This window comes from Ctenopharyngodon idella, chromosome 3 (assembly GCF_019924925.1).
Source record: "Ctenopharyngodon idella isolate HZGC_01 chromosome 3, HZGC01, whole genome shotgun sequence".
NCBI lineage: Eukaryota > Metazoa > Chordata > Actinopteri > Cypriniformes > Xenocyprididae > Ctenopharyngodon > Ctenopharyngodon idella.
This window is the reverse complement of record NC_067222.1, coordinates 39822883-39843388: the sequence shown is the minus strand read 5'-3', so window position 1 is coordinate 39843388 and position 20506 is coordinate 39822883. Positions and strand designations below refer to the sequence as shown.

Sequence of the window (20506 nt, the reverse complement as noted above, 5' to 3'; positions counted from 1 at the left end):
GCAGTCTACTGTTGCTAAACTGCGGGACGTGCCTAACATTAAACAGTGTCATTAAAAGCGCATTAAACCGCGAAAGAGACACTGTTCCCCAGGCAGCTTTCTGTGTGTGCGCTCCGAGACGGAGCGGAACGCGCATAAGCAAAGTATACTGTGGGCTTTGGATTCGCACCTAAACGGTCAAATAACCTACACACAAAAGTGAATGTACACGTGTGTAACAGTATATTGGATCAATGCAGATCTTAAAGTGACAGCAGCCCAATATTACTGCTTCAGTCTGTGTCATTAATGCTAATCAAACAACAAAAGACAAAGATAAAATCACTGTGTTGAATGAGTAACGTTTGTAACTTTAATAAGGATGAATCTATATTTAATGTATACAGTGAAGACTATGCAGTGTTATTTTACATTTGTTTACTTCTGTTGTAGGCTATAACTTACCAGAATACCACTGTTAGTGCTTTATGTTTTTCAGGAAGATGTGCTGTCTATTTAATTTGTATTTTTGTTCTGTTGTATTTATTTGTCCATTTTGTTTGTAATTAGTTTTTTTGTTCTTATTGTATTGCTGACTGTTTACTTGTCTTCTGTAACTGTTTTGAGGACATTTTACTTACTGTAGCTACATTAGTTGACCTAGTATTCATTTTTTTTTGCTGAAGTAGCTTATTGATAATTGTGAAATTTTACTGATATCTAAAATTACTCATATGTAAGCAATAAGGTACGAGAGGCTGTGCTGTATCGTGAATAAGTCTTGGCTGAAAGGCGTAGTTAGGCACGACGCAAAGCCCTTCGGCCGTGACTTATTAACGATACAGCACTAGCCCCGAGTACCTTATTGCTTTTATAAAACGGTTACCACACAATACAAATATTAAAGCCAAAAATATTTATCAATGCAACTCTCATGAAGTAAAGTTTCACTAAAAGCCTTCCTTCCGCCAGGACAAAATAGTCCCTGACTGTGAACAGCAACAGAAGTTACATTATTACGCCATTAGATGGCAGCAAATATTGTCTTTATGAGTGTGTCAGTCAGTAGCGAAGACTTTTATATTGAAAAGTCTGAACTGTTGTGAACGCGGTACAAGACGCAACTGACAAATGCTTTGACTAGCGCTGTCAGTCACGGGAAATCCCCTTAACTGTTAAAAGGACAGGATAATACATCGGACATTTAAACAGATTTTTTATTATGAACATAGGACTGACCTGAAGGAAAATGCTAAATCTGAATGCAGATAATAAACTCACTCACTTGATCTCTTTCTCACAATAGTCTACATAATACAGTAAGCTTCAATGAACAATATCAATTGAGAACATACAGTTTACGTTGCTAAGAGTGGTTGCTAAGGGTGTTGTGTAGTGATACACAGAACCGTTGGGTGAAGCGGTCATAGCCATGTTTTATCGTGAATAAAACACAGCTATTGACCAATCAGAATCAAGGACAGGAACTAACTGTTTTATAATATGCAATAAGACTTTGATTATTATCGCCCAGCAATAATCGTGTTAAATAATAGTGATTTCAATATTGACTAAAATAATCGTGATTATGATTTTTGCCATAATCGAGCAGCCCTAGTCTCACTTGTCTCCTATTTCAGGGAAAAACTGGGGAGACTGGCCCCACTGGTGACAGGGGACACCCAGGTGCCCCGGGACCCCCTGGAGAGCAAGGTCTGCCAGGATCTGCAGGCAAAGAGGGAACCAAGGTTAGATATCAGCATTAGAATTATCATCATCACAAAACACACCAAACACATTCATCTAGTTATAAGTTACATTGCTCATTACACTCCATATGTTTCTGCTCATTCAATATGAATAGAGCTCCCAGCATGACTCAGTGCCTATAAAGAGTGATGGATGACTCCTAATGAGTGAGAGAGTTGTGGAAACAGAGATCCATCTTTCTGTGTTCTCTGGTCTCCAGGGAGATCCAGGCCCCGCAGGGCTTCCCGGGAAGAGTGGTCCTGCTGGTCGTCGGGGATTCAGAGGAGAAAGAGGCTTACCTGGCACTCCGGTAATGTACCTCAGCGTATCTGAGAGAATATCTTCTCATAATCCCCACTGTGATGGCTGCTGCCTTTGCGTAGCTCACAACTGTTCCAGTATGAAAGCAGGCTTTGTACAAATAGGCAGATAACAGTTGCTGTTGGATTTTGTGACGTGGATTTTCAGCTACCCCCTTTCTTACATTTATGGTTTATTAGGGTACTGCTGGATTGAAGGGTGGAGAGGGCCCCCCTGGTGTTGCAGGACTAATTGTAAGTGATTTTTCCATTGTCATTTCTTTATTTCCCACAATATAGTTCACCTAACTAAAATGTTGCATTTCTCTGTCTGCACAGGGTGCCACAGGAGAGAGAGGACCCTCTGGGCCTGCAGGTGCCATTGGTCAGCCTGGTCGTACAGGAGGTGTCGGCCCCCCTGGACCAATGGGAGAGAAGGGCGAGCCGGTGAGAGTCAACAGGATATTGTACTCTGTGCAATGAGAACATTTACTGCTGTGCTAGAGTAGCTTCAAGGGTAATTAACCAATTATCTCCATTCCTCTTCAGGGTGAGAAAGGTCCGATTGGCCCGGCTGGGCGAGATGGAGAACAAGGGCCTGTGGGATTACCTGGTGCTGCAGGGTCACCTGGTCCACCTGGAGAAGACGGAGATAAGGTACAGTTTTGAATAGTTTTTCAACAGTTGCGCATGTTCATTCTGGTTGTTATTTATGGGCACGGGTATGTTTTTCAGGGGGAGACAGGAGGACCAGGGCAGAAAGGCAGCAAAGGAGACAAAGGAGAGGGGGTGAGTATCTATCTCTATCTTGTCATAAGCACTGAATATTACATGAAATTTCATTAGAGGTATGTAACACTGCATCTCTGTATCTTATCTCACAGGGTCCCCCAGGGCCGCCTGGGAGCCAAGGACCTGCTGGACAGCCAGGTTCACCAGTATGTATTAGTGTGGTGTGTGTGTGACCCAATGTGTGAGAGATTGCTTTGAATTCTGTGTGTGTTCACAGTCCAGCACTGATGTCTCTTTCAGGGTCTGGATGGAGAACCAGGGCCCCGGGGACAGCAAGGGATGTACGGCCCAAAAGGTGATGAAGGTCCACGTGGATTTAAAGGGGCGACTGGACCAACAGGATTGCAGGTACAGTCGCCACATACATTTGTCTTTTCAGACCATCTTTTGCGCACTGTGACTCTTAAGGTTAAACAAAACAAAACCGACAAAATCAAATTGTGGTCTATGAGAAAACAATAATAGAGGGTTGTTTGATTTGCTGGACATTTTTGTAACTAGACTGCCATTTTAAACCTGCATCCCTGAGTTGTTGCATGTCATATTGAGCATTCTGTCAGTTCCAGATGTCCTTATCTATTGACTGCAAGCATGAATGCCCTGTGTTTGCAAAATCTTAGTTCATCTTCATCCAGATGGGACATAGTTTTCACAGTTCATTGAGGGGGTTAATCCACCTTAATTCTGAAACGGTATGGCTCTAAATTTAAATCTGTTTATTTAGGGAATGCCAGGACCCCCTGGAGAGAAGGGAGAGAGTGGCCATGTTGGATCTTTGGTAAGATTTGCACATTATAAAGTCATTATATGAATACTTTGGCACTAGAATCACTTTTTAAAATCTTCTTAATACCAATATATGCTACACAATGCATGGAGGAGGTTTGGGCAAAATTGAAGAATTGAATAGAATTTGCCATACCTCACAAGAAGCTGAAATGGAATTTGAACTGATTGTAGTCTGTGTTGAAGTGTTTCTCCACCCGAGTCCATTAAATGGTTAAATATAAAGAAGTATACAGTGCATCTCAATGAACACAAAAAAAAATTCCAAAATGTTGACAAGACTAAGTTTGTTTAACTTATAACATGAAAGTAAGGTTAATAATATAACTTAGATTACACATTTTTCAGTTTTACTCAAATTAGGGTGATGCAAAAATGAGTACACCCCACAACAAAAACTACTACATCTAGTACTTTGTACCTTTCTGGTGTAAAGAAATTATTTTCTTTCTCAGGTCTTGTGACATTTCTCTTCCATGTGGTGCCATTGCTGACAGCATGAAATTACAAATCTTTTGTTTCAAATCAGTGGTTCGGAGCGCCAAAATCACATAATTTCAGTAAACGAGGCTTCGTTACGTCATAAGTGTTTTGAAACTTCAATAGTTCACGTGACTTTGGCAGTTTGATACACGCTCCGAACCACTGATTCGAAACAAAAGATTCGTAAAGCTTTAAAGCTTCATGAAGCAGTGTTTTGAAGTCGCCCATCACTACATATTGTTGAATAAAGTCGCTATTTTTTTATTTTTTGGCACACAAAAAAGTATTCTTGTCGCTTTATAATATTAAGCTTGAACCACTGTAGTCACATGAACTGTTTTACATATGTCTTTAGTAGCTTTCTGGGCATTGAAAAAGGGAGTGTTATTGCTGGCGATGCAGGCCTTATTGAGCCATCGGATTTTATCAAAAATATAATAATTTGTGTTCTGAAGATGAATGAAGGTCTTACAGGTGTGGAACGACATGAGGGTGAGTAATTAATGACATAATTTTCATTTTTGGGTGAACTAACCCTTTAAGGAAATAATCATTCACTCAAGTATCAAACCAAGTCAGTCCATCGTTCCAAACCTGCACAGCATTTCTCTCAATGGCACTGTGTGTGTGTGTGTGTGTGTGTAGAATAGGAGTCAGTAGAGATCTATAATACGGTGAGAGATGAGGAAACCGTTAGAGAAGCCGTGTGAGACTGGGGCATCATTCATGTGTATGAGCGTCAAGCCCGTGTGAGTCGAAAGTGACAGAAGAGAGAGAGTGATGCTGGTTCTGAAGTGGAAGGCAGCATGACAGCTGCTAATCAGATTACCGTGAGCCTGGGCTGTCTAATGAGAGCGCTCCTTTGTGACAGTCTTCTCGCGGCTCCGTCAACCATGAAGGAATGCAAAACAAGATTCTCAACGGTTCCACACACTTGCACGATTAGATGAAGTGCATCAAAACTGAGCAAAAACAAAGCCACAAGACCTCACTGGGAATGTCTCATCCATGAGCGAATGCCGTGGATCATGGGATTTCCAGGACCTAATGCATAGCCACTGAATTTCCCGTTTTCTCTATACTGGTTTGTGTTAAGCCTCTGTAATGGATTCTCGAGTGTGGGATGTTGTATATTTTTGAGACTACACACTCAGCCTTGGTGTTGATCCTCGCTGTAGTCTATCCAGCTAGATGCCTTGCGAAGCACTAATATCTCACGAAGGAGACCGCATGCTGTACACTAGCAATGGGTTTCGGCCAGTTTGATTAATGGCTCGTGTTCCGCCCTTTGCAGCAGTAAGAGGTATGCTTCAGGAGTTGAAAATTCATGCAGTGTAACCAGAGAATGGAGAAGTAAGATGGTCCTCATTAAAACCCAGACACAGCACACAGAGAGAAAATCAGCCCGCCCGTAATAGCCTGTCACCGCCATGTCAGAGATGTTAAAAAAAAACACCTCTATGAAATCGAGAAAGGTGCTGATTGTAAAAAGAGGAGGAGAGAGAGCGAAAGAGAGTACATGTCTAACGATATGTAGGAAATGCTTAATCTTTCTGCTTCTCATCAGGGCCCTCCAGGACAACATGGTCCACGCGGCCCCCAGGGACCCATTGGAGGAGAGGTAAGTGTCTTTGTGTTTTCCTTCCTGCCCATCAGCCTGGGTTCAAGTGCAGGACAGTATATTAGCGCTGATTAGGGGTTGTTTTGTAGTTAAACATCTCAGTACTGCTGAGACATAATGAGGAGTCTTTGTCTCACAACTCCAAAGACTCGTCCTGTGTATCAACACTCTGCCGTGCCGTAGATGAAACCCCCCTAGGCTGTTATGGGGTCACATACGACACCTCATTTCTCTTTCCTCAGTCTTTCATCCTCCCCGTATCTCTATCTGCCCACCCTCTGCTGATTTTGAGTGTTAAATTATTAATAAGAAGTGGGATATGATCCTTCTGCAAGAGTTATATTTACTTCTCTATGAATGATTAAGGAATATTAGACTATCATCCCTGAGAGAGAGTTATATTTACCTCTATTAATGGCCGCCTTTGAACATCTCCCATGTGTTAATAATTGAAAAGTGAGAGAACAGAGACAGACGCGGCAGTGACCCGTACGCCAGCACTCTCCCAGAGCTGGAGAAGACAGGAGATGTGCAACGGGGCTGATTGTGCCCATCATATGAACACGGCACAGGTAGTCAGGATAAGAGATGAAGAAAGCGGCCTGTATACATGTGTTGGTCATCCATTTGGCTTCATGTGTTCACCCCACTTAAAGGCACTCAGCAGAGAGACTCCAGAGACCAGGGCAGCCACTTTAGTTTAGACATTCATACTCAGCCACTGCAGCCATAAACGCCTCAGCCAGGAGGAAGCTGAACAATATGGCGTTTTAACTTAATAAAATGTGATTACATATATACAGAGACTGTGCTCAGTAGTCTGTAATCTCATCACTGTAATGTCAACACACTGCAAGTAGAGGAGACAGCCTTGCATGCATTATGTATGAAACTGACTCAGTTTTGTTCTGTGTGGCAAGGGTCCTCAGGGCATGCCGGGCGGAGTGGGCCAGCCAGGAGTGGTGGGAGAAAAGGTAGACCTCTCTCGCTGTGTCTATGTACAAGTGTTTTTCTGATTAATGGGGGAGGTTGTATTTATATGTTGGAGGGTGCTGCCTCTGTAACTATGTAAACATGTAAGCCTAAGTATGATGGATGATCGCTTTCTTTTTGCTTTGTTCTCTTTGTTTGTCTCCTTTGCTCTCTGTCTAGGGTGAGGACGGAGAAGCAGGGAATCCAGGAAATGTGGGTGAAACTGGCCCCCCTGTAAGTAATTTCTTCTTGTTACCTCTTTTTCTCATTAGTATTTCATCCCCTATGTATCACTAACTTCCCTATTGCTTCTATGTCAAGGGAGAAAAAGGTGACTTGGGTGAGAAGGGTGATACCGGCCCCTCTGGGGCTGCAGGTCCCCCAGGAATCAGAGGCACACCTGGATCAGATGGACCCAAAGGGAACCCAGTGAGTAACTATTCCCATAGTTAAAACTGTCTGGAGGATTTTACTCTGAAATCATCCATTTCTCTCAATAGGGTCCCCTTGGATTTCCTGGAGACTCGGGATCCCCTGGAGAGCCAGGTGCTAATGTAAGTGCGCAAGAAAACTCCTGAATCAATTCAGGCTTTAAAACTTACACATTTTGATTGTGAATTCACATGGTGATTTGAATAATTGTTGGTTATAGGGTATTGATGGTGGACCAGGAGCTAAAGGGGATAATGGCGATCCCGGTAACCCTGTAAGTAGAGTATTTGAGCACTTTGTGATGTCAATGATAATTTGTGAAACTAATTAAAACAAATATTCTGTTTTTAACAGGGACCCCAAGGAGCCTCAGGGGAGCCTGGCCCTCCAGGGCCACCGGGACGGAGGGTGGGTTTGGCTACTGTTGATTGTGTACAGAATGATTTCCATACTGTGTTATCTAATCACTAGTCTGCTTCTACACAGGGACATGTAGGTCCTGAGGGAAAAGAAGGGAAACAGGGAAAAAAGGGGGCAAAGGTAAGTCTTTTATAATAAATCTTCATCTAAAATTTCATACTGTATGTAGCATGTACATGTTTTTACATTAGAATATTGTCTTCAGGGTTCTGCTGGTACAGAGGGTCCAATGGGGAAGATAGGGCCTGTCGGACCACAGGGACACCCTGGAAACCCTGGTCCAGAGGGTTTGCGTGGGATTCCAGGCTCTGCTGTGAGTCTAAGCACATCTTTTTTTTACAGTACATCAGTCTGCTGTAGATAGCAGATATCTAACCACGTGACTCACCCGCACTTATTAATGACCTCTCTGACTGCTTAATCGATCTTGAACTTATCGCTCTGCCTGGTTCTTCTCCAGGGGGAGCAAGGGTTAAACGGTCCCCCAGGGCAAACAGGACCCCCAGGACCTATGGTAAGGATTCCACCACTTCTCTCCCATATCGATCTACAACTATATCAAATACTGGTCTAAGAAAAGAAGACAAATGATTTTAGGATTGCAGCAAATTCTGCCTCGCAATGAAATTGCATTCTGTGAATGGCTTTATATAGGGGCCAGCTGGATTACCAGGACTGAAAGGAGATCCTGGCATTAAAGGAGATAAGGTATGACAGCATCATAAATACTTGACAGTTTGAGGTATGATACCTGACTGCATCATAGATATGTTCGTTTTTTACATAAGACACAAACAATACAGCCTGTGAGAGCTGAGAATGTAAGCTTGAAAATGTCGATTACATCTCTCACTAAAGCCATCCATAAAACTCTTAAAGAATACCTTCTCGGGCAATGTGCTCATGCTGAAATATTCTTTGTGTCTGCAAAATTATGGCATGTGGAAATTGTAATGGCTTGGTGCACATTTTAGCTCTGCTGTTCTTTGTGCTGTCTAGGGTCATGGTGGGCTTATTGGACTGATTGGACCTCCAGGAGAGATTGGAGAGAAAGGAGATCGAGGCCTGCCAGGAAATCAGGGAGTACAAGGCCCCAAAGGAGATGGTGTATGTATACATCTCTGCTATTATAAAAAAATATAACTGATACAGTATATGTATATACAGTTTTCTGAGTTGTCTATGTATAAATAAAGTAGAGTAGGCAATTGTAACGCACGGAAATTCTCCACCACAAACAAGCCAATCAGAACTCATTGAGCAAATGCTAAGAAACCTAAGAAAATAGCATTTCAACATGAGAAATAAAAACATTGAATTATATCTTACATGGCCAGTATCTTATAAGTTGAGATGCATTTGAATTTAAACTGCTATCTATTTTGTTTTCAGATTGTTTGTCAAGTGTTGATGAATGATGAATTGATGAATTGTTTGTCATGAATGACATTAATCAATGATGGTCTAAGTGGAAACATTATTTTGATCTCTTGATAATAGGGAGTTGGTGGCCCCCCTGGCCCTACTGGCCCACCTGGACCCCCTGGGTTGTCTGTGAGTTGCCTTTTCAGATGCATTACTTTTCTCACTACATTTATTCATTAGCCCTTATTTTTTATTTATTTATTTGTTTGTGGAACAGCAACTGCTTTTGAAGGTACCTGTGATATTTAAATTGATTTGTGAAATCATATTGCTTTTTTTCATTACTATCACTTTCTCTCTCACTTGGTAGGGTGCAATAGGTGAGAAAGGATCTAAAGGAGACCAGGTTGGTATATATTTTTTTTTTTCTCTGCAATCTTGTTTTTCAGCCTCTCTCTGTTTATATAGTATTTGTTTGTTCTGATCCAAGTTCTTGCTTCTGTTATGAAACCTGAGTGAAAGGCATTGGCAGTGCCAGAGTTGTATCCTGCTGCTCCAACTTGGATAATCCCTCTGAACGGATCGCCATATGAAGCACTGAGTTGGCAGTGGCCTTTGAGGAAGGTTCCAAATTTAGGGATGCCTGACTAAACTGTTTCTGTTTTTTCCCCCACAAAGGGAGCCATCGGTGCAAGAGGAGATCCAGGACATGCTGGCCCACCTGGACCACCTGTGAGCCACCTTGATTTCTTCTTACTTTTCTGTCTGTTTCTTTTATCCTGTCTCCTCATGACTTCCATCACTCTATTTCCCTAGGGCCCACCAGCCACCATGATCGAGCCACTGCCAATCAGAGAGGGACGTAAAAAGGGAAGGAGACATTCAAACCGACAAGGAGTCGGAGCCAGGGCAGAGACTGAAGAGGAGGAAGTAGTCCAGCTTAACATGGAGGATTTTCTACAGGCAGACGAGTCTCTGGATGACCCAGAAGGCATGGAGGAGGTGTTCGCTTCGCTCAACTCAATGAAAACAGAGGTGGAGCTCATGAGAAAACCACTCGGGACCTTCGAGAGTCCTGCCCGCACATGCAAGGAGCTGATGTTGTGTCACCCAGAATACAAAGATGGTGAGGAAAGCTTCATACATTTCCCTATAGTTAATTAATTACTTCCACAGGGAGGAATTCACTAAGAATGCCTGCTGGTTGTGCCTGTCTTGTTTTGTTTGCACATGCTGTCTGTTCACTAAAGGAAATATGCAAATCAGGTAACATTTCAAAATATGATCTGAATATCACAGTGCAATTCGCCATCTTGCAGGCCAGTTCTTGGTGGTGGAAGATGTAGACTACCACAGTAATAATGAGATTATTTCTAATAATCAGAGTAAGGTTTTATTCGCAGTACTATGTAACATGAGCACAACTCTTCACTCCAGTTTACATGCAATTTTCATTACTCTGATTATTTGCTAATAAGTATGGTTATACCACACTCAGACAGGCATACAGTTTGCATGTTACCAGCCATTGTTTTAATCTACTCACATCAAATTCAAAATATACATTTATGGATGTACTGGATATTAGCCTATTTGGCCCCGTGATGAACATCACAATTCCGGGTTTGCCTACGCTGCCATTGCGTTCTTTGCACCGTCTGGATGAAGATACGGAGCAGAGACTGTGCAGTGAGTTGTGTTGACAGAGTTTAGCGATTTGGAGTAGAGAAAACTATAATAATGTCACGGATTTCATTCATGAAGTTGTGTGAACAACACACGGCATTTGTGTACGTCCAAGCATATGCGCACTTTGGTCAGAATTGGTAATGATGCAATTAAGGTGTTTTCATGCCTGTTTATTGCATTTAAAATTGGCGTACACCACCTAGTTTAATGCGATTATGGTTACTACGATTATGAGCTTAATTGCATTCGTCTGATCTTAGTATTGCGTTTACATGAGGTAAAGTTTCATCGCAATATTGCCAAAATCCCATTATAATCGCATTAGTCTGACATACACTATATTGCCAAAAGTTTTGGGATGCCTGCCTTTACGTGCACATGAACTTTAATGACATCCCACCCCAGTCTCCGCTTCATCCCAAAGGTGTTCTATCAGGTTGAGGTCAGGACTCTGTGCAGGCCAGTCAAGTTCCTCCACACCAAACTCCTTCATCCATGTCTTTATGGACCTTGCTTTGTGCACTGATGCACAGTCATGTTGGAACAGGAAGGGGCCATCCCCAAACTGTTCCCACAAAGTTGGGAGCATGAAATTGTCCAAAATGTCTTGGTATGCTGAAGCATTAAGAGTTCCTTTCACTGAAACTGGTCCAAGCCCAACCCCTGAAAAACAACCTCACACCATAATCCCCCCTCCACCAAACTTTACACTTGGCACAATGCAGTCAGGCAAGTACCGTTCTCCTGGCAACCGCCAAACCCAGACTCGTCCATCGGATTGCCAGACAGAGAAGTGTGATTGGTCACTCCAGAGAACACACATCTCTACTGCTCTAGAGTCCAGTGGCGGCGTGCTTTACACCACTGCATCCGACGCTTTGCATTGCACTTGGTGATGTAAGGCTTGCATGCAGCTGCTCGGCCATGGAAACTCATTCCATGAAGCTCTCTACGCACTGTTCTTGAGCTAATCTGAAGGCCACATGAAGTTTGGAGGTCTGTAGCTATTGACTCTGCAGAAAGTTGGCGACTTCTGCGCACTGTGCTCCTCAGCATGTGCTGACCCCGCTCTGTGATTTTACGTGGTCTACCACTTCGTGGCTGAGTTGATGTTGTTCCCAATTGCTTCCACTTTGTTTTGATACCACTAACAGTTGACCGTGGAGTATTTAGTAGTGAGGAAATTTCACGAATGGACTTATTGCACAGGTGGCAACCTATCACTGTACCACGCTTGAATTCACTGAGCTCCTGAGAGCGACCTATTCTTTCACAAGTGTTTGTATAAGGCATGTCTGCATGCCTAGGTGCTTGATTTTATACACCTGTGGTCATGGAAGTGATTGGAACACCTGAATTCAATGATTTGGAGGGGTGTCCCAATACTTTTGGCAATATAGTGTACTTCACTGGGACTGTATAGCATCACTCCACTCCACTGAGATCCCTAAATTAGCTTTTGAAAATGCTGAATGTGCATTTGTCTACACCATCTGAATATATCAAAATAAAATTCAATTTTTTTCTTGACAAATTTTCCCCATTTTTCCCAGAATGGGTTATATGAATTTCTTTGAACTTCAAGTCATTTACATATATGCATTTGGCAGATGCTTTTATCCAAAGCAACTTGGATTATATTAGTGGAATACAGTTTATCAGTTCATGCATTTTCCAGGAATTGAACCAGTGACCTTGGTGTTGCTAGCACCATGCTCTACTGTTTGAGCTACAAGAATGTCTTTATTTTCATTTTGATTCAACTTCAGTTCAACTTCAGAAATTGAATTGTAATTTACCACATAACCTTGGCAAATAGCACTGATTATTGTGAAATCTATAATGGTTCACATTTACATAGAAAAACGCTGTGTTTGTGCTCTTTGTGTGTTCATTTAATTGATACTAGAAATGAAATACTCAGTAAAAGTGACAGTTTACTGAATTGGCGCCCATATTAGTCTTCCCAGCTAAACGAGTGTTTAAAACTATTTAAAGAGATCTTGCAATCCACCCTCTCTTAGGTGAATATTGGATTGACCCAAACCAAGGCTGCCATCGAGACTCCATCAAGGTTTTCTGTAACTTCACCGCGGAGGGGGAGACCTGTCTGCACCCCGATAAAAGATTTGAAACGGTGACCATACTCACGTACACTACACACGTCTTCCTGCAGTCTCAGTTCAACAGGCCTTCTGGAGTCTGAAGAAAAACACGTCTGATCTGTCTCCTCATCTCTCAATACAGGTGAAGTTGGCCGCCTGGAACAAAGAAAAACCGGGCAGTTGGTACAGCCAGTACAGAAAGGGCAAACAGGTGCTTTTCTCATCAAATATTTTCCTCTCATCTTTTAACTGTCTGACTGTCAACATGTATGCAGCACCAAGTTTAGATCTATACACCTTTTTATACAGCATTTTGCCTCCAAATTCTTTATTGTCGATAAACAAAAAGTGCACAAAGTGTTAGAAACGTATCGTCTAATGCAATAAATAGACCAATTGTTATGGAGGCTTTTTACTCTCAAATTAAATGGCAAAAAAATGGAAAAAAGAGACAAACAATCTGTCAAACAATCAACTGAGATGCATCACTCAATGGGTGTGTGTCTTTGATGAAAATAAAAAAATAAATGCTATGTCTGGTCTAGAAGAGGGATATGATGGAATTTATATGCGTCTCTATCTGAAACGCCTCGAGCCAAACTCTCTTGAGTGCACGCCAGCGACCTCCATCCGTCTCGACTCATTAAATGATGCTTGAGACTAACAGCTAAGGCCTGTTTCACTTGCAGCTCATTCGTAAGGTGTGACATCTGACCTTGTTATAGAGATTTAGGCAGACAGATGTCACTCTCTCTTGCCTTCATTAGAAATAAAATCTAGCAGGGGTGTGCAAGTTTGTATGGATGTCACGCAATAAATTTGTCTACAGAATTGTCTTTGATTAAGTGCTGCTTACCCATAATTCCCCACTTCTTTAGTTCACTTACATTGACACTGATGGAAACCCAGTGCCCGTGGTCCAATTGACCTTCCTGAAGCTCCTCAGTGCCACAGCTACGCAGACCTTCACCTACAGCTGCCAGAACTCCATCGGCTGGTACGATGTGACGAGCCACAGTCATCAACATGCCGTGCGGTTCCGCGGCAGCAACGACGAGGAGATGACGCAAGCCGAATCGCCCTTTATCACGTCACTGTATGATGGTTGTCAGGTGAGGTGATTTTTATAGGTGAGATTACAGTGATCTCACACAAGAAGCTTTTATTTATGACACTGAGCAGCACTGCAGTGTTTCTGTTGGACATATACAATACCATTCAAAAGTTTGGGGTCAGTAAGGTAAATAAATAAAGATAAATAAATATTGTTCTTTTGGACTTTCTATTCATCAATGAATCCTGAAAAAAACATGATCATAGTTTTCACAAAAATAATAAAGGGGTTCTTGATTATGATTTCACTTTTTTAACTTTAGTTAGTGTGTAATATTGCTGTTTGAGCATAAACAACATCTGTAAATTTACAATGCTCAAAGTTCAATGCAAAGGGAGATATTTTCTTTTACAGAAATCTCTTTTTAAGGACTTCAACAAATGGCTGGTAGGGACTACAACGAGCTTCTTCCTGGGTTGGTGACATCACAAACCCCAAATTTTACATAAACCCTGCCCCTGAGAACATGCAACAAAGGGGGTGAGGCCATGTTAGGCTGCTTTAGAGAAGAGGAAGAGTTGTCGTAGTAGAGTGTTGTTAACATGCTGTCATTTTACGCCAGACTGCTTCACAAATGACCATGACGGCACATGCTAGTCAATGAGTTGAATCAACTCCACAGCAACTACATAAATTTATCAACTAACCATTCAAAAACGTCCAGATGCATTCTAAAAGTAACTTTTTCCATCGGTGTCCTACTCTGGTTTGAACAATGTAAGGCTGAACACCGTTACTGACAATCCTCATTTTGGCTGCGTGAGATTCTCCATCTTTGTTGTTGTTGAGCAACCAAAGCACGAGCTGTTAGAGCTCCGCCTCCTTCTTTTGGAAAGCGGCCGGGAGCAGCAGCTCATTTGCATTTAAAGGGACACACACAAAAATGGCGTGTTTTTGCTCACATCCAAATGGGGGAAAATTTGACAAGCTAGAATAAATGATCTGTGGGGGTTTTTGAGAAGACTAATTAGCCCCTGGTTCCTTCAAGATTTTCCTATGAGGTTTTATAATGGGGTTTTTCAATTCATGTGTAAAATAAAACCTGTGGTAAACATAACTTGACATACTTTGACGTTTTGTTCTACAACGTAAATTACACATCCATATGGAAAACATGAATTTTGAAGCAGTCATGTTCATTTTTGAAAACATAAATTTTTAATAAGTAACTAGATAAGACAGCTTGGCGTGTGAGTGTGTGCAGTGTACGTTGTAGAACAAAATGTCAAAGTATTGTCATGTTATATTTACTACAGGCTTTATTTTACTCATAAATTGAAAAATCCTGAAGGAACCAGACCTCTGGGTTCTGATGTCATACCTGCACTACTCTATATGGTGAGCATAAGTCCAAACATTTGAACTGTAGTGTATAATGTAATTATAATGTTTGTTAATTTTGTGGTTTAGTTTGGAGTGAAGAAATATATGTAGGCTCTATATAAACTATCAACAAGACCAGATATAACTGTATTTAGAATTTTAGTTTCTCAGGCAACCAGTTTGTCCACAGGTAGGTGAATAAACACCCTCAAACGTGTAGTATAGTGCAATTTCTTAAAAGAAATGAGGCATGTAAAAGTAAACACTAAAAATATTTCCCAGCTGATGAGCTAGAGTATATGAAAAGCAAATCTGTGCTCAAATCCACAGACCAAATCCACTGATCAAGATCAAAATTGAAAAAGGGACATTTTCAGGTTATTTTCAGCTACTTTAAATGAAGCACTGATCTAAAACAGCTCTTTTCTGAAGAACCTGGTTATGCCGTCACCATGTGTTTGTTTGCAAACAGTAATTTCGTCTGTATGGGAAGTATTAGTTTAACAATTCCTTAAGAAAAAACACACCCACACTTAGTTTCTTTGAGTTTTAATGAATCACCAAATTAGTCTTCCGTCTGCGGAGAATGAGGAGCTAAAAACAATCAGAACACGCTAATTCTAAAATAGCACCCAAATAAGCCTATTTCAGCAGGAGTTTAATGCATTATCCAGCCGCAGAACCTCACAGGGATACACTCAGCAGTTCATTTCAGAGCAAAAATACACTTGAGAAGCTACTTAAAACCAGGAAGCTTCTTTCAGCTCATGTTTCATTTTCTTCCCACAGACACGTAAGGGTCAAGAGAGGACCGTGCTGCAGATTGACTCTCCACGATCAGAGCTTCTTCCGCTCATAGATGTAGCAGTATCGGACTTTGGGAATAACAACCAGAAGTTTGGATTCCATGTTGGAGCAGTGTGTTTTAATGGCTAACACAGAGCACCTCATCGCAGGACTTACCACAAGTGATATTTATTGCGTAATATGTAAACCTTGGGTTTGTGGCATGTTTCTAAATGACTTTTGAACATCTGATGGGTTTCAAAAGCCCTCAGTTCCATGGTTGCAACACAAGGATGCCAACCAGGATGAACTAAGCACATTTATCAAAGGGAAGTCTTTTTATCTCGTTTCCTGCCTGTCTCTATACTCTACTCACCTGTGGATTAAATTATGAGGCGTGACCCACTAGAGTTCCGAGAACTGCTCCGGCTGAAAAACCAGTACATCATTTGTCTGTCATCTACGCCACCGAGCGTTCTAGCCCAAAGCATATATGTTGAATTTACAGCCCGTGACACGGATCTCATTTTTGTTTGTCTCATTTGATAGCGATGATTTGAAATTAATTTGCCACTTGAGGGATCGCCTTCGACATTGAAGAGTAAATATTTCTGAGACCCATTTTCCTGCCTTGACTGCAATGTGATGCCAACTGAGGCGAAGTTATACCTCTTTACTAGTTTTGACAAGAAAATACCACCCTGATCTGTTTGTAATTCCTCGCTCGAATATTTCCTGTCACATCAAACTTGCAGTGTTACTCATCTTTAATCAGTGTACGCTCATACATAAACAATGTTAAATAAGGCCCAAGCTTTTCAAAACGCAAAGCAGTTTATGTGCATGACTCAAATGGAGCCCAGCTGCTTATTAATATGTAAAGTAGTCCGCTCACTTAAGCTGCTTGTCTTGTTAGCGGGCAGCCTAGTATGTTTTCCTGTCAGTGATCCATGTTTCCATGGTGCTAGCGTATCAACCTTTGCTCCACATGGCTCAATTGCTTCATATTTGAATGAGAATTGCTGTGTTAGATTGGGAAAGAGGTGTCATATGAGCATTACACTGAAGACTGACTAAATTATGCTTCTTTTTGATGTAAACTCATTCATATCTGAATTTATGATGGTCAACCTCAGAGTATTGTGTGCTGTGTATATGTGTTGGTTTGTCTTGTTTGTTGTGTGTTCCCACTGTGGTGCTAAAGAGATTTGTTTTTGCAATGTGTAATGATAATTTGTTGTCTCAGGGGCAGAGGTAGGAAAAGGGAAGATGTCTGTGGTGCTTAACACTAATGGAGGGATAAACACTCTGCATGGTGCAAGATACATGATCATCTAGAACGTCAGTAGCTTCTTTACTGTCTTTGAACGTCTTTACTGATAGGTTGACCGATGATGTAAAGGCAATGTGCATAAAATATACTAGCAAATTCGTAAAAGACGTAGACAAAATGGCTGAGATTAAATGCATTTTACAAAGTTTACTCAAAATTCACATCAAATTGGAAAAAAAAGAAAGTCTACTGTCTGTTGAAAAGGTTGTTAGTAGATATGGAGATCAATTAAACACATTTTACACAATATTTATTCAAAGAAAAACTGAAAACAGAAAATGTGGTTATTTTTAATATTAGCTGTTCACTGAAAAAAAAAAAAAAAAAAAATCTTACTCAGCATTTTGTCTAGTTTTCCTGTACACATATCTAAAAATCCTAAAATCAAGATAAATTTACTTGAGAAGGAAAATAACATAAGATATTAAGTTTTGCTTTCTGAAAATGTATCAAAATTAAAGGTTTCACTTTCTTACGAGAAAAACAATCAATGCCAATGGGGTAAAAATACTCGTTTTTACTTCAATGCAAAAAAAAAAGGGGGTTCTTAGTATTTTTGTCTTGATTTCCAGTACAAATATCTAAACATTCTTAAATCAAGATACATTTACTTGAGAAGCAAAATCTTGTTTCCTGAGAAATGTATTAAAAATGAGTTTTTGCTGAAAACAAGAAAATAAAATCTGTCAGTGCAGTCAGAGAAAACAACTTAAAAATATAAAATAAATTAAAATGTTTGTTTTTTCTGACACCATTGGCAGATATTTTTTCTTCTTTCAAGCAAAAAACTCACTTACTTTTGATCAATTAAAAAAAAAAAAAAACTTTATATGTGACCCTGGACCACAAAACCAGTCATAAGGGTCTTTTTTTATGAATAAATAAGCCATTGATGTATGGCTTGTTGGGATAGGACAATATTTGGCCGAGATACAACTATTTGAATATCTGGAATCTGAGGGTACAAAAAAATCTAAATATTGAGAAAATCTCCTTTAAAGTTGTCCAAATGTAGTCCTTAGCAGCGCATATCCACTCACAAAAATACATTTTTAATATATTTACGGTACAAAATATCTTCATGGAACATTATCTTTACTTAATATCCAAATGATTTTTGCCATAAAAGAAAAATCGATAATTTTGACCCATAGAATGTATTGTTGGATATTGCTACAAATACACCCATGCGACTTATGACTGGTTTTGTGGTCCAGGGTCACATATCTTAAATAATTTTGCTTCTCAAGTAAATGCATCTTGATTTAAGAATCTTTAGCTATTTTACTGGAAAACAAGACAAAAACATTGAGTTAAGAAAATAATGCCCTAGCAACCACTTACTGCACCCTAGCAACCGTATAACAACATTAACAAGCCATATTTCAGCACCAGAATATTGTAGAAACATGGAGATGGGCTTTTTTGACTCAGACTGGCAAAAGGTCTTTAAGTATCAACCTATAAACTGTATAATCACACCCTAGCAACCATTTAGAGTACCCTAACAACCATACAAACACACAAATAAGCCATATCTCAGCACCAGAGCATCGTACAGACATAGGGGTGGGCTCTTTTGTTTCGGGTGAGAAACCAGTCTGCAAAACAACCATTTAGAGCACCCTAGCAACCATATTGCAACATAAAGAAGCCATATTTCAGCACCAGAACATTATACAGACTTATGGTTTGGCTCTCTTGCAGTTACATGCATCACTGTAGCATCTGCCCAGTGCTGAGTTTTGCCACTGCAAGCACCACTCACATTTTCTTCAGGAAATGTACATTCTAGTTTTTATTACCCCATTGGCAGATAATTGTTCTTGTTTTAAGCATAAACTCACTTAATTTTGATAAATTGTTTTCAGAAAACAAGACTTGTCATGTCATTTTGCTTCTAAAGTAATGCTGCCTTCACGTGCTATCGAAAATTTGATAATTCCCACTTCTGAAATCGCGATTACGAGCTCATCGCATTCAAGTTTTTGAAATGGTAGGGCGTTCATGTGCAATTTTTTTCCTAGGAAACTCGCATTTACGATAATTCAGAGATAAATCTATATAGCTATCTTGATTTAAGAATGTTTAGATATTTGTATATGGAAAATTAAGCAAACTACAAAATCTACCAAATCTGCCAATGCCAAAGAGTAAATAAATAAATAAAGCCAAAAAAAATGTTTATCTATTGACACGGTTGTTAGATTTGAAACGACATTAAGTGGAACAAACAAACTTAATAATCTGACAATCCCAAAATGGCTAAATATTGACCGATCAATTGACCTTGTTGCTATTATCCTTAACTTCAGTCTTGCCCATCCTGACCTCTGAACCCTCTTGTGTATAGTGCAGAGGTGGCTAACCCTGGTAGCCTCAGTCCTGCAGAGTTTAGCTCCAACCCTGATAAAAACTCACCTGCTTATAGTTTTCTAGCAACCTTTCAAACCTTGATTAGCTTGTTCAGGTGTGTTTGATTAGGGTTGGAGCTGAACTCTGCAGGACTGTGGCTCTCCAGGACCAGGGTTAGCCACCCCTGGTATAGTGTCTGTGCTACTAATTTTACATAGTGTACAGTTATTCTAAAGTATGAATGATAATACTAATCCGTTGCCTGACAGTTGTATTTGTGAAAAAGTGATGAGCGAATTAAAAAATTCTTTTCTTTTAAGGAGACCTTTTCATTGTCTTCAGAGCGCAAGCAATTTTTCGGTTCTGAGGCGAGTGTCTTTTTGGAGAGGATCAGAGGCACTGTGATGTCTTCTCTAAAGGCAACAGACAAGCATGTCTCTTCATTAGCCGCAGCTACATTCTCTCGCTCTCTCTGCGCTTGTAATCAACATCACTTCCTACCTCGCAGATGTAATCAACTCTGATTCACTCCCCAGTTCATTTATTTCAATTAACTTTTGTTTCCTTCCCCAGGAGAGGAACCACGAGGAGAAGGGGAAGCAAACAGCCCTTTGTGTGTATGTGTGTGCGTAAATAATGAAATGGCTTTGGATTAAAAAGTGAGCCAAGGAGAATTAACCATATCTGCGGAGGGACACAATGAAATAGGGGAGGGAATTGGCAGCCCACCCCGCTCACCTCCCCTTCGTCTGTCCCTGTCTGCTGCGTGTTTTGCTAATGCGCTGTTCTTTTCCCCTCTCAACCTCTGCAATTATTTATAAGCACACAAACGAAGCATTCTGCAACCAGAAAGAGATACCCGCTCACCTCTTGAAAGTGAATAAATTGCCTTCATGTTGTTGG

General features: G+C 40.7%; 1 protein-coding gene across 2 annotated transcripts in view; it reads left to right on the top strand.

Moving 5' to 3' along the window:
• The window catches only part of col5a3a (collagen, type V, alpha 3a), a 70862-nt gene extending 50940 nt beyond the window's left edge, over positions 1–19922 (top strand). For both annotated transcript variants that reach the window (XM_051887454.1, XM_051887455.1), the window contains 29 exons: positions 1620–1727; positions 1949–2038; positions 2229–2282; positions 2367–2474; positions 2577–2684; positions 2763–2816; positions 2912–2965; positions 3060–3167; positions 3544–3597; positions 5656–5709; positions 6630–6683; positions 6862–6915; positions 7003–7110; positions 7182–7235; positions 7334–7387; positions 7468–7521; positions 7600–7653; positions 7739–7846; positions 7994–8047; positions 8188–8241; positions 8533–8640; positions 9034–9087; positions 9269–9304; positions 9577–9630; positions 9715–10024; positions 12612–12724; positions 12835–12903; positions 13571–13804; positions 15919–19922. In XM_051887454.1, the coding sequence (XP_051743414.1) occupies positions 1620–1727; positions 1949–2038; positions 2229–2282; positions 2367–2474; positions 2577–2684; positions 2763–2816; positions 2912–2965; positions 3060–3167; positions 3544–3597; positions 5656–5709; positions 6630–6683; positions 6862–6915; positions 7003–7110; positions 7182–7235; positions 7334–7387; positions 7468–7521; positions 7600–7653; positions 7739–7846; positions 7994–8047; positions 8188–8241; positions 8533–8640; positions 9034–9087; positions 9269–9304; positions 9577–9630; positions 9715–10024; positions 12612–12724; positions 12835–12903; positions 13571–13804; positions 15919–16065 (2565 nt within the window). In that variant the 3' untranslated portion in view covers positions 16066–19922. The remainder of the gene's footprint in view (positions 1–1619; positions 1728–1948; positions 2039–2228; positions 2283–2366; positions 2475–2576; positions 2685–2762; positions 2817–2911; positions 2966–3059; positions 3168–3543; positions 3598–5655; positions 5710–6629; positions 6684–6861; positions 6916–7002; positions 7111–7181; positions 7236–7333; positions 7388–7467; positions 7522–7599; positions 7654–7738; positions 7847–7993; positions 8048–8187; positions 8242–8532; positions 8641–9033; positions 9088–9268; positions 9305–9576; positions 9631–9714; positions 10025–12611; positions 12725–12834; positions 12904–13570; positions 13805–15918) is intronic.
• The last annotated feature ends 584 nt before the right edge of the window (positions 19923–20506 follow it).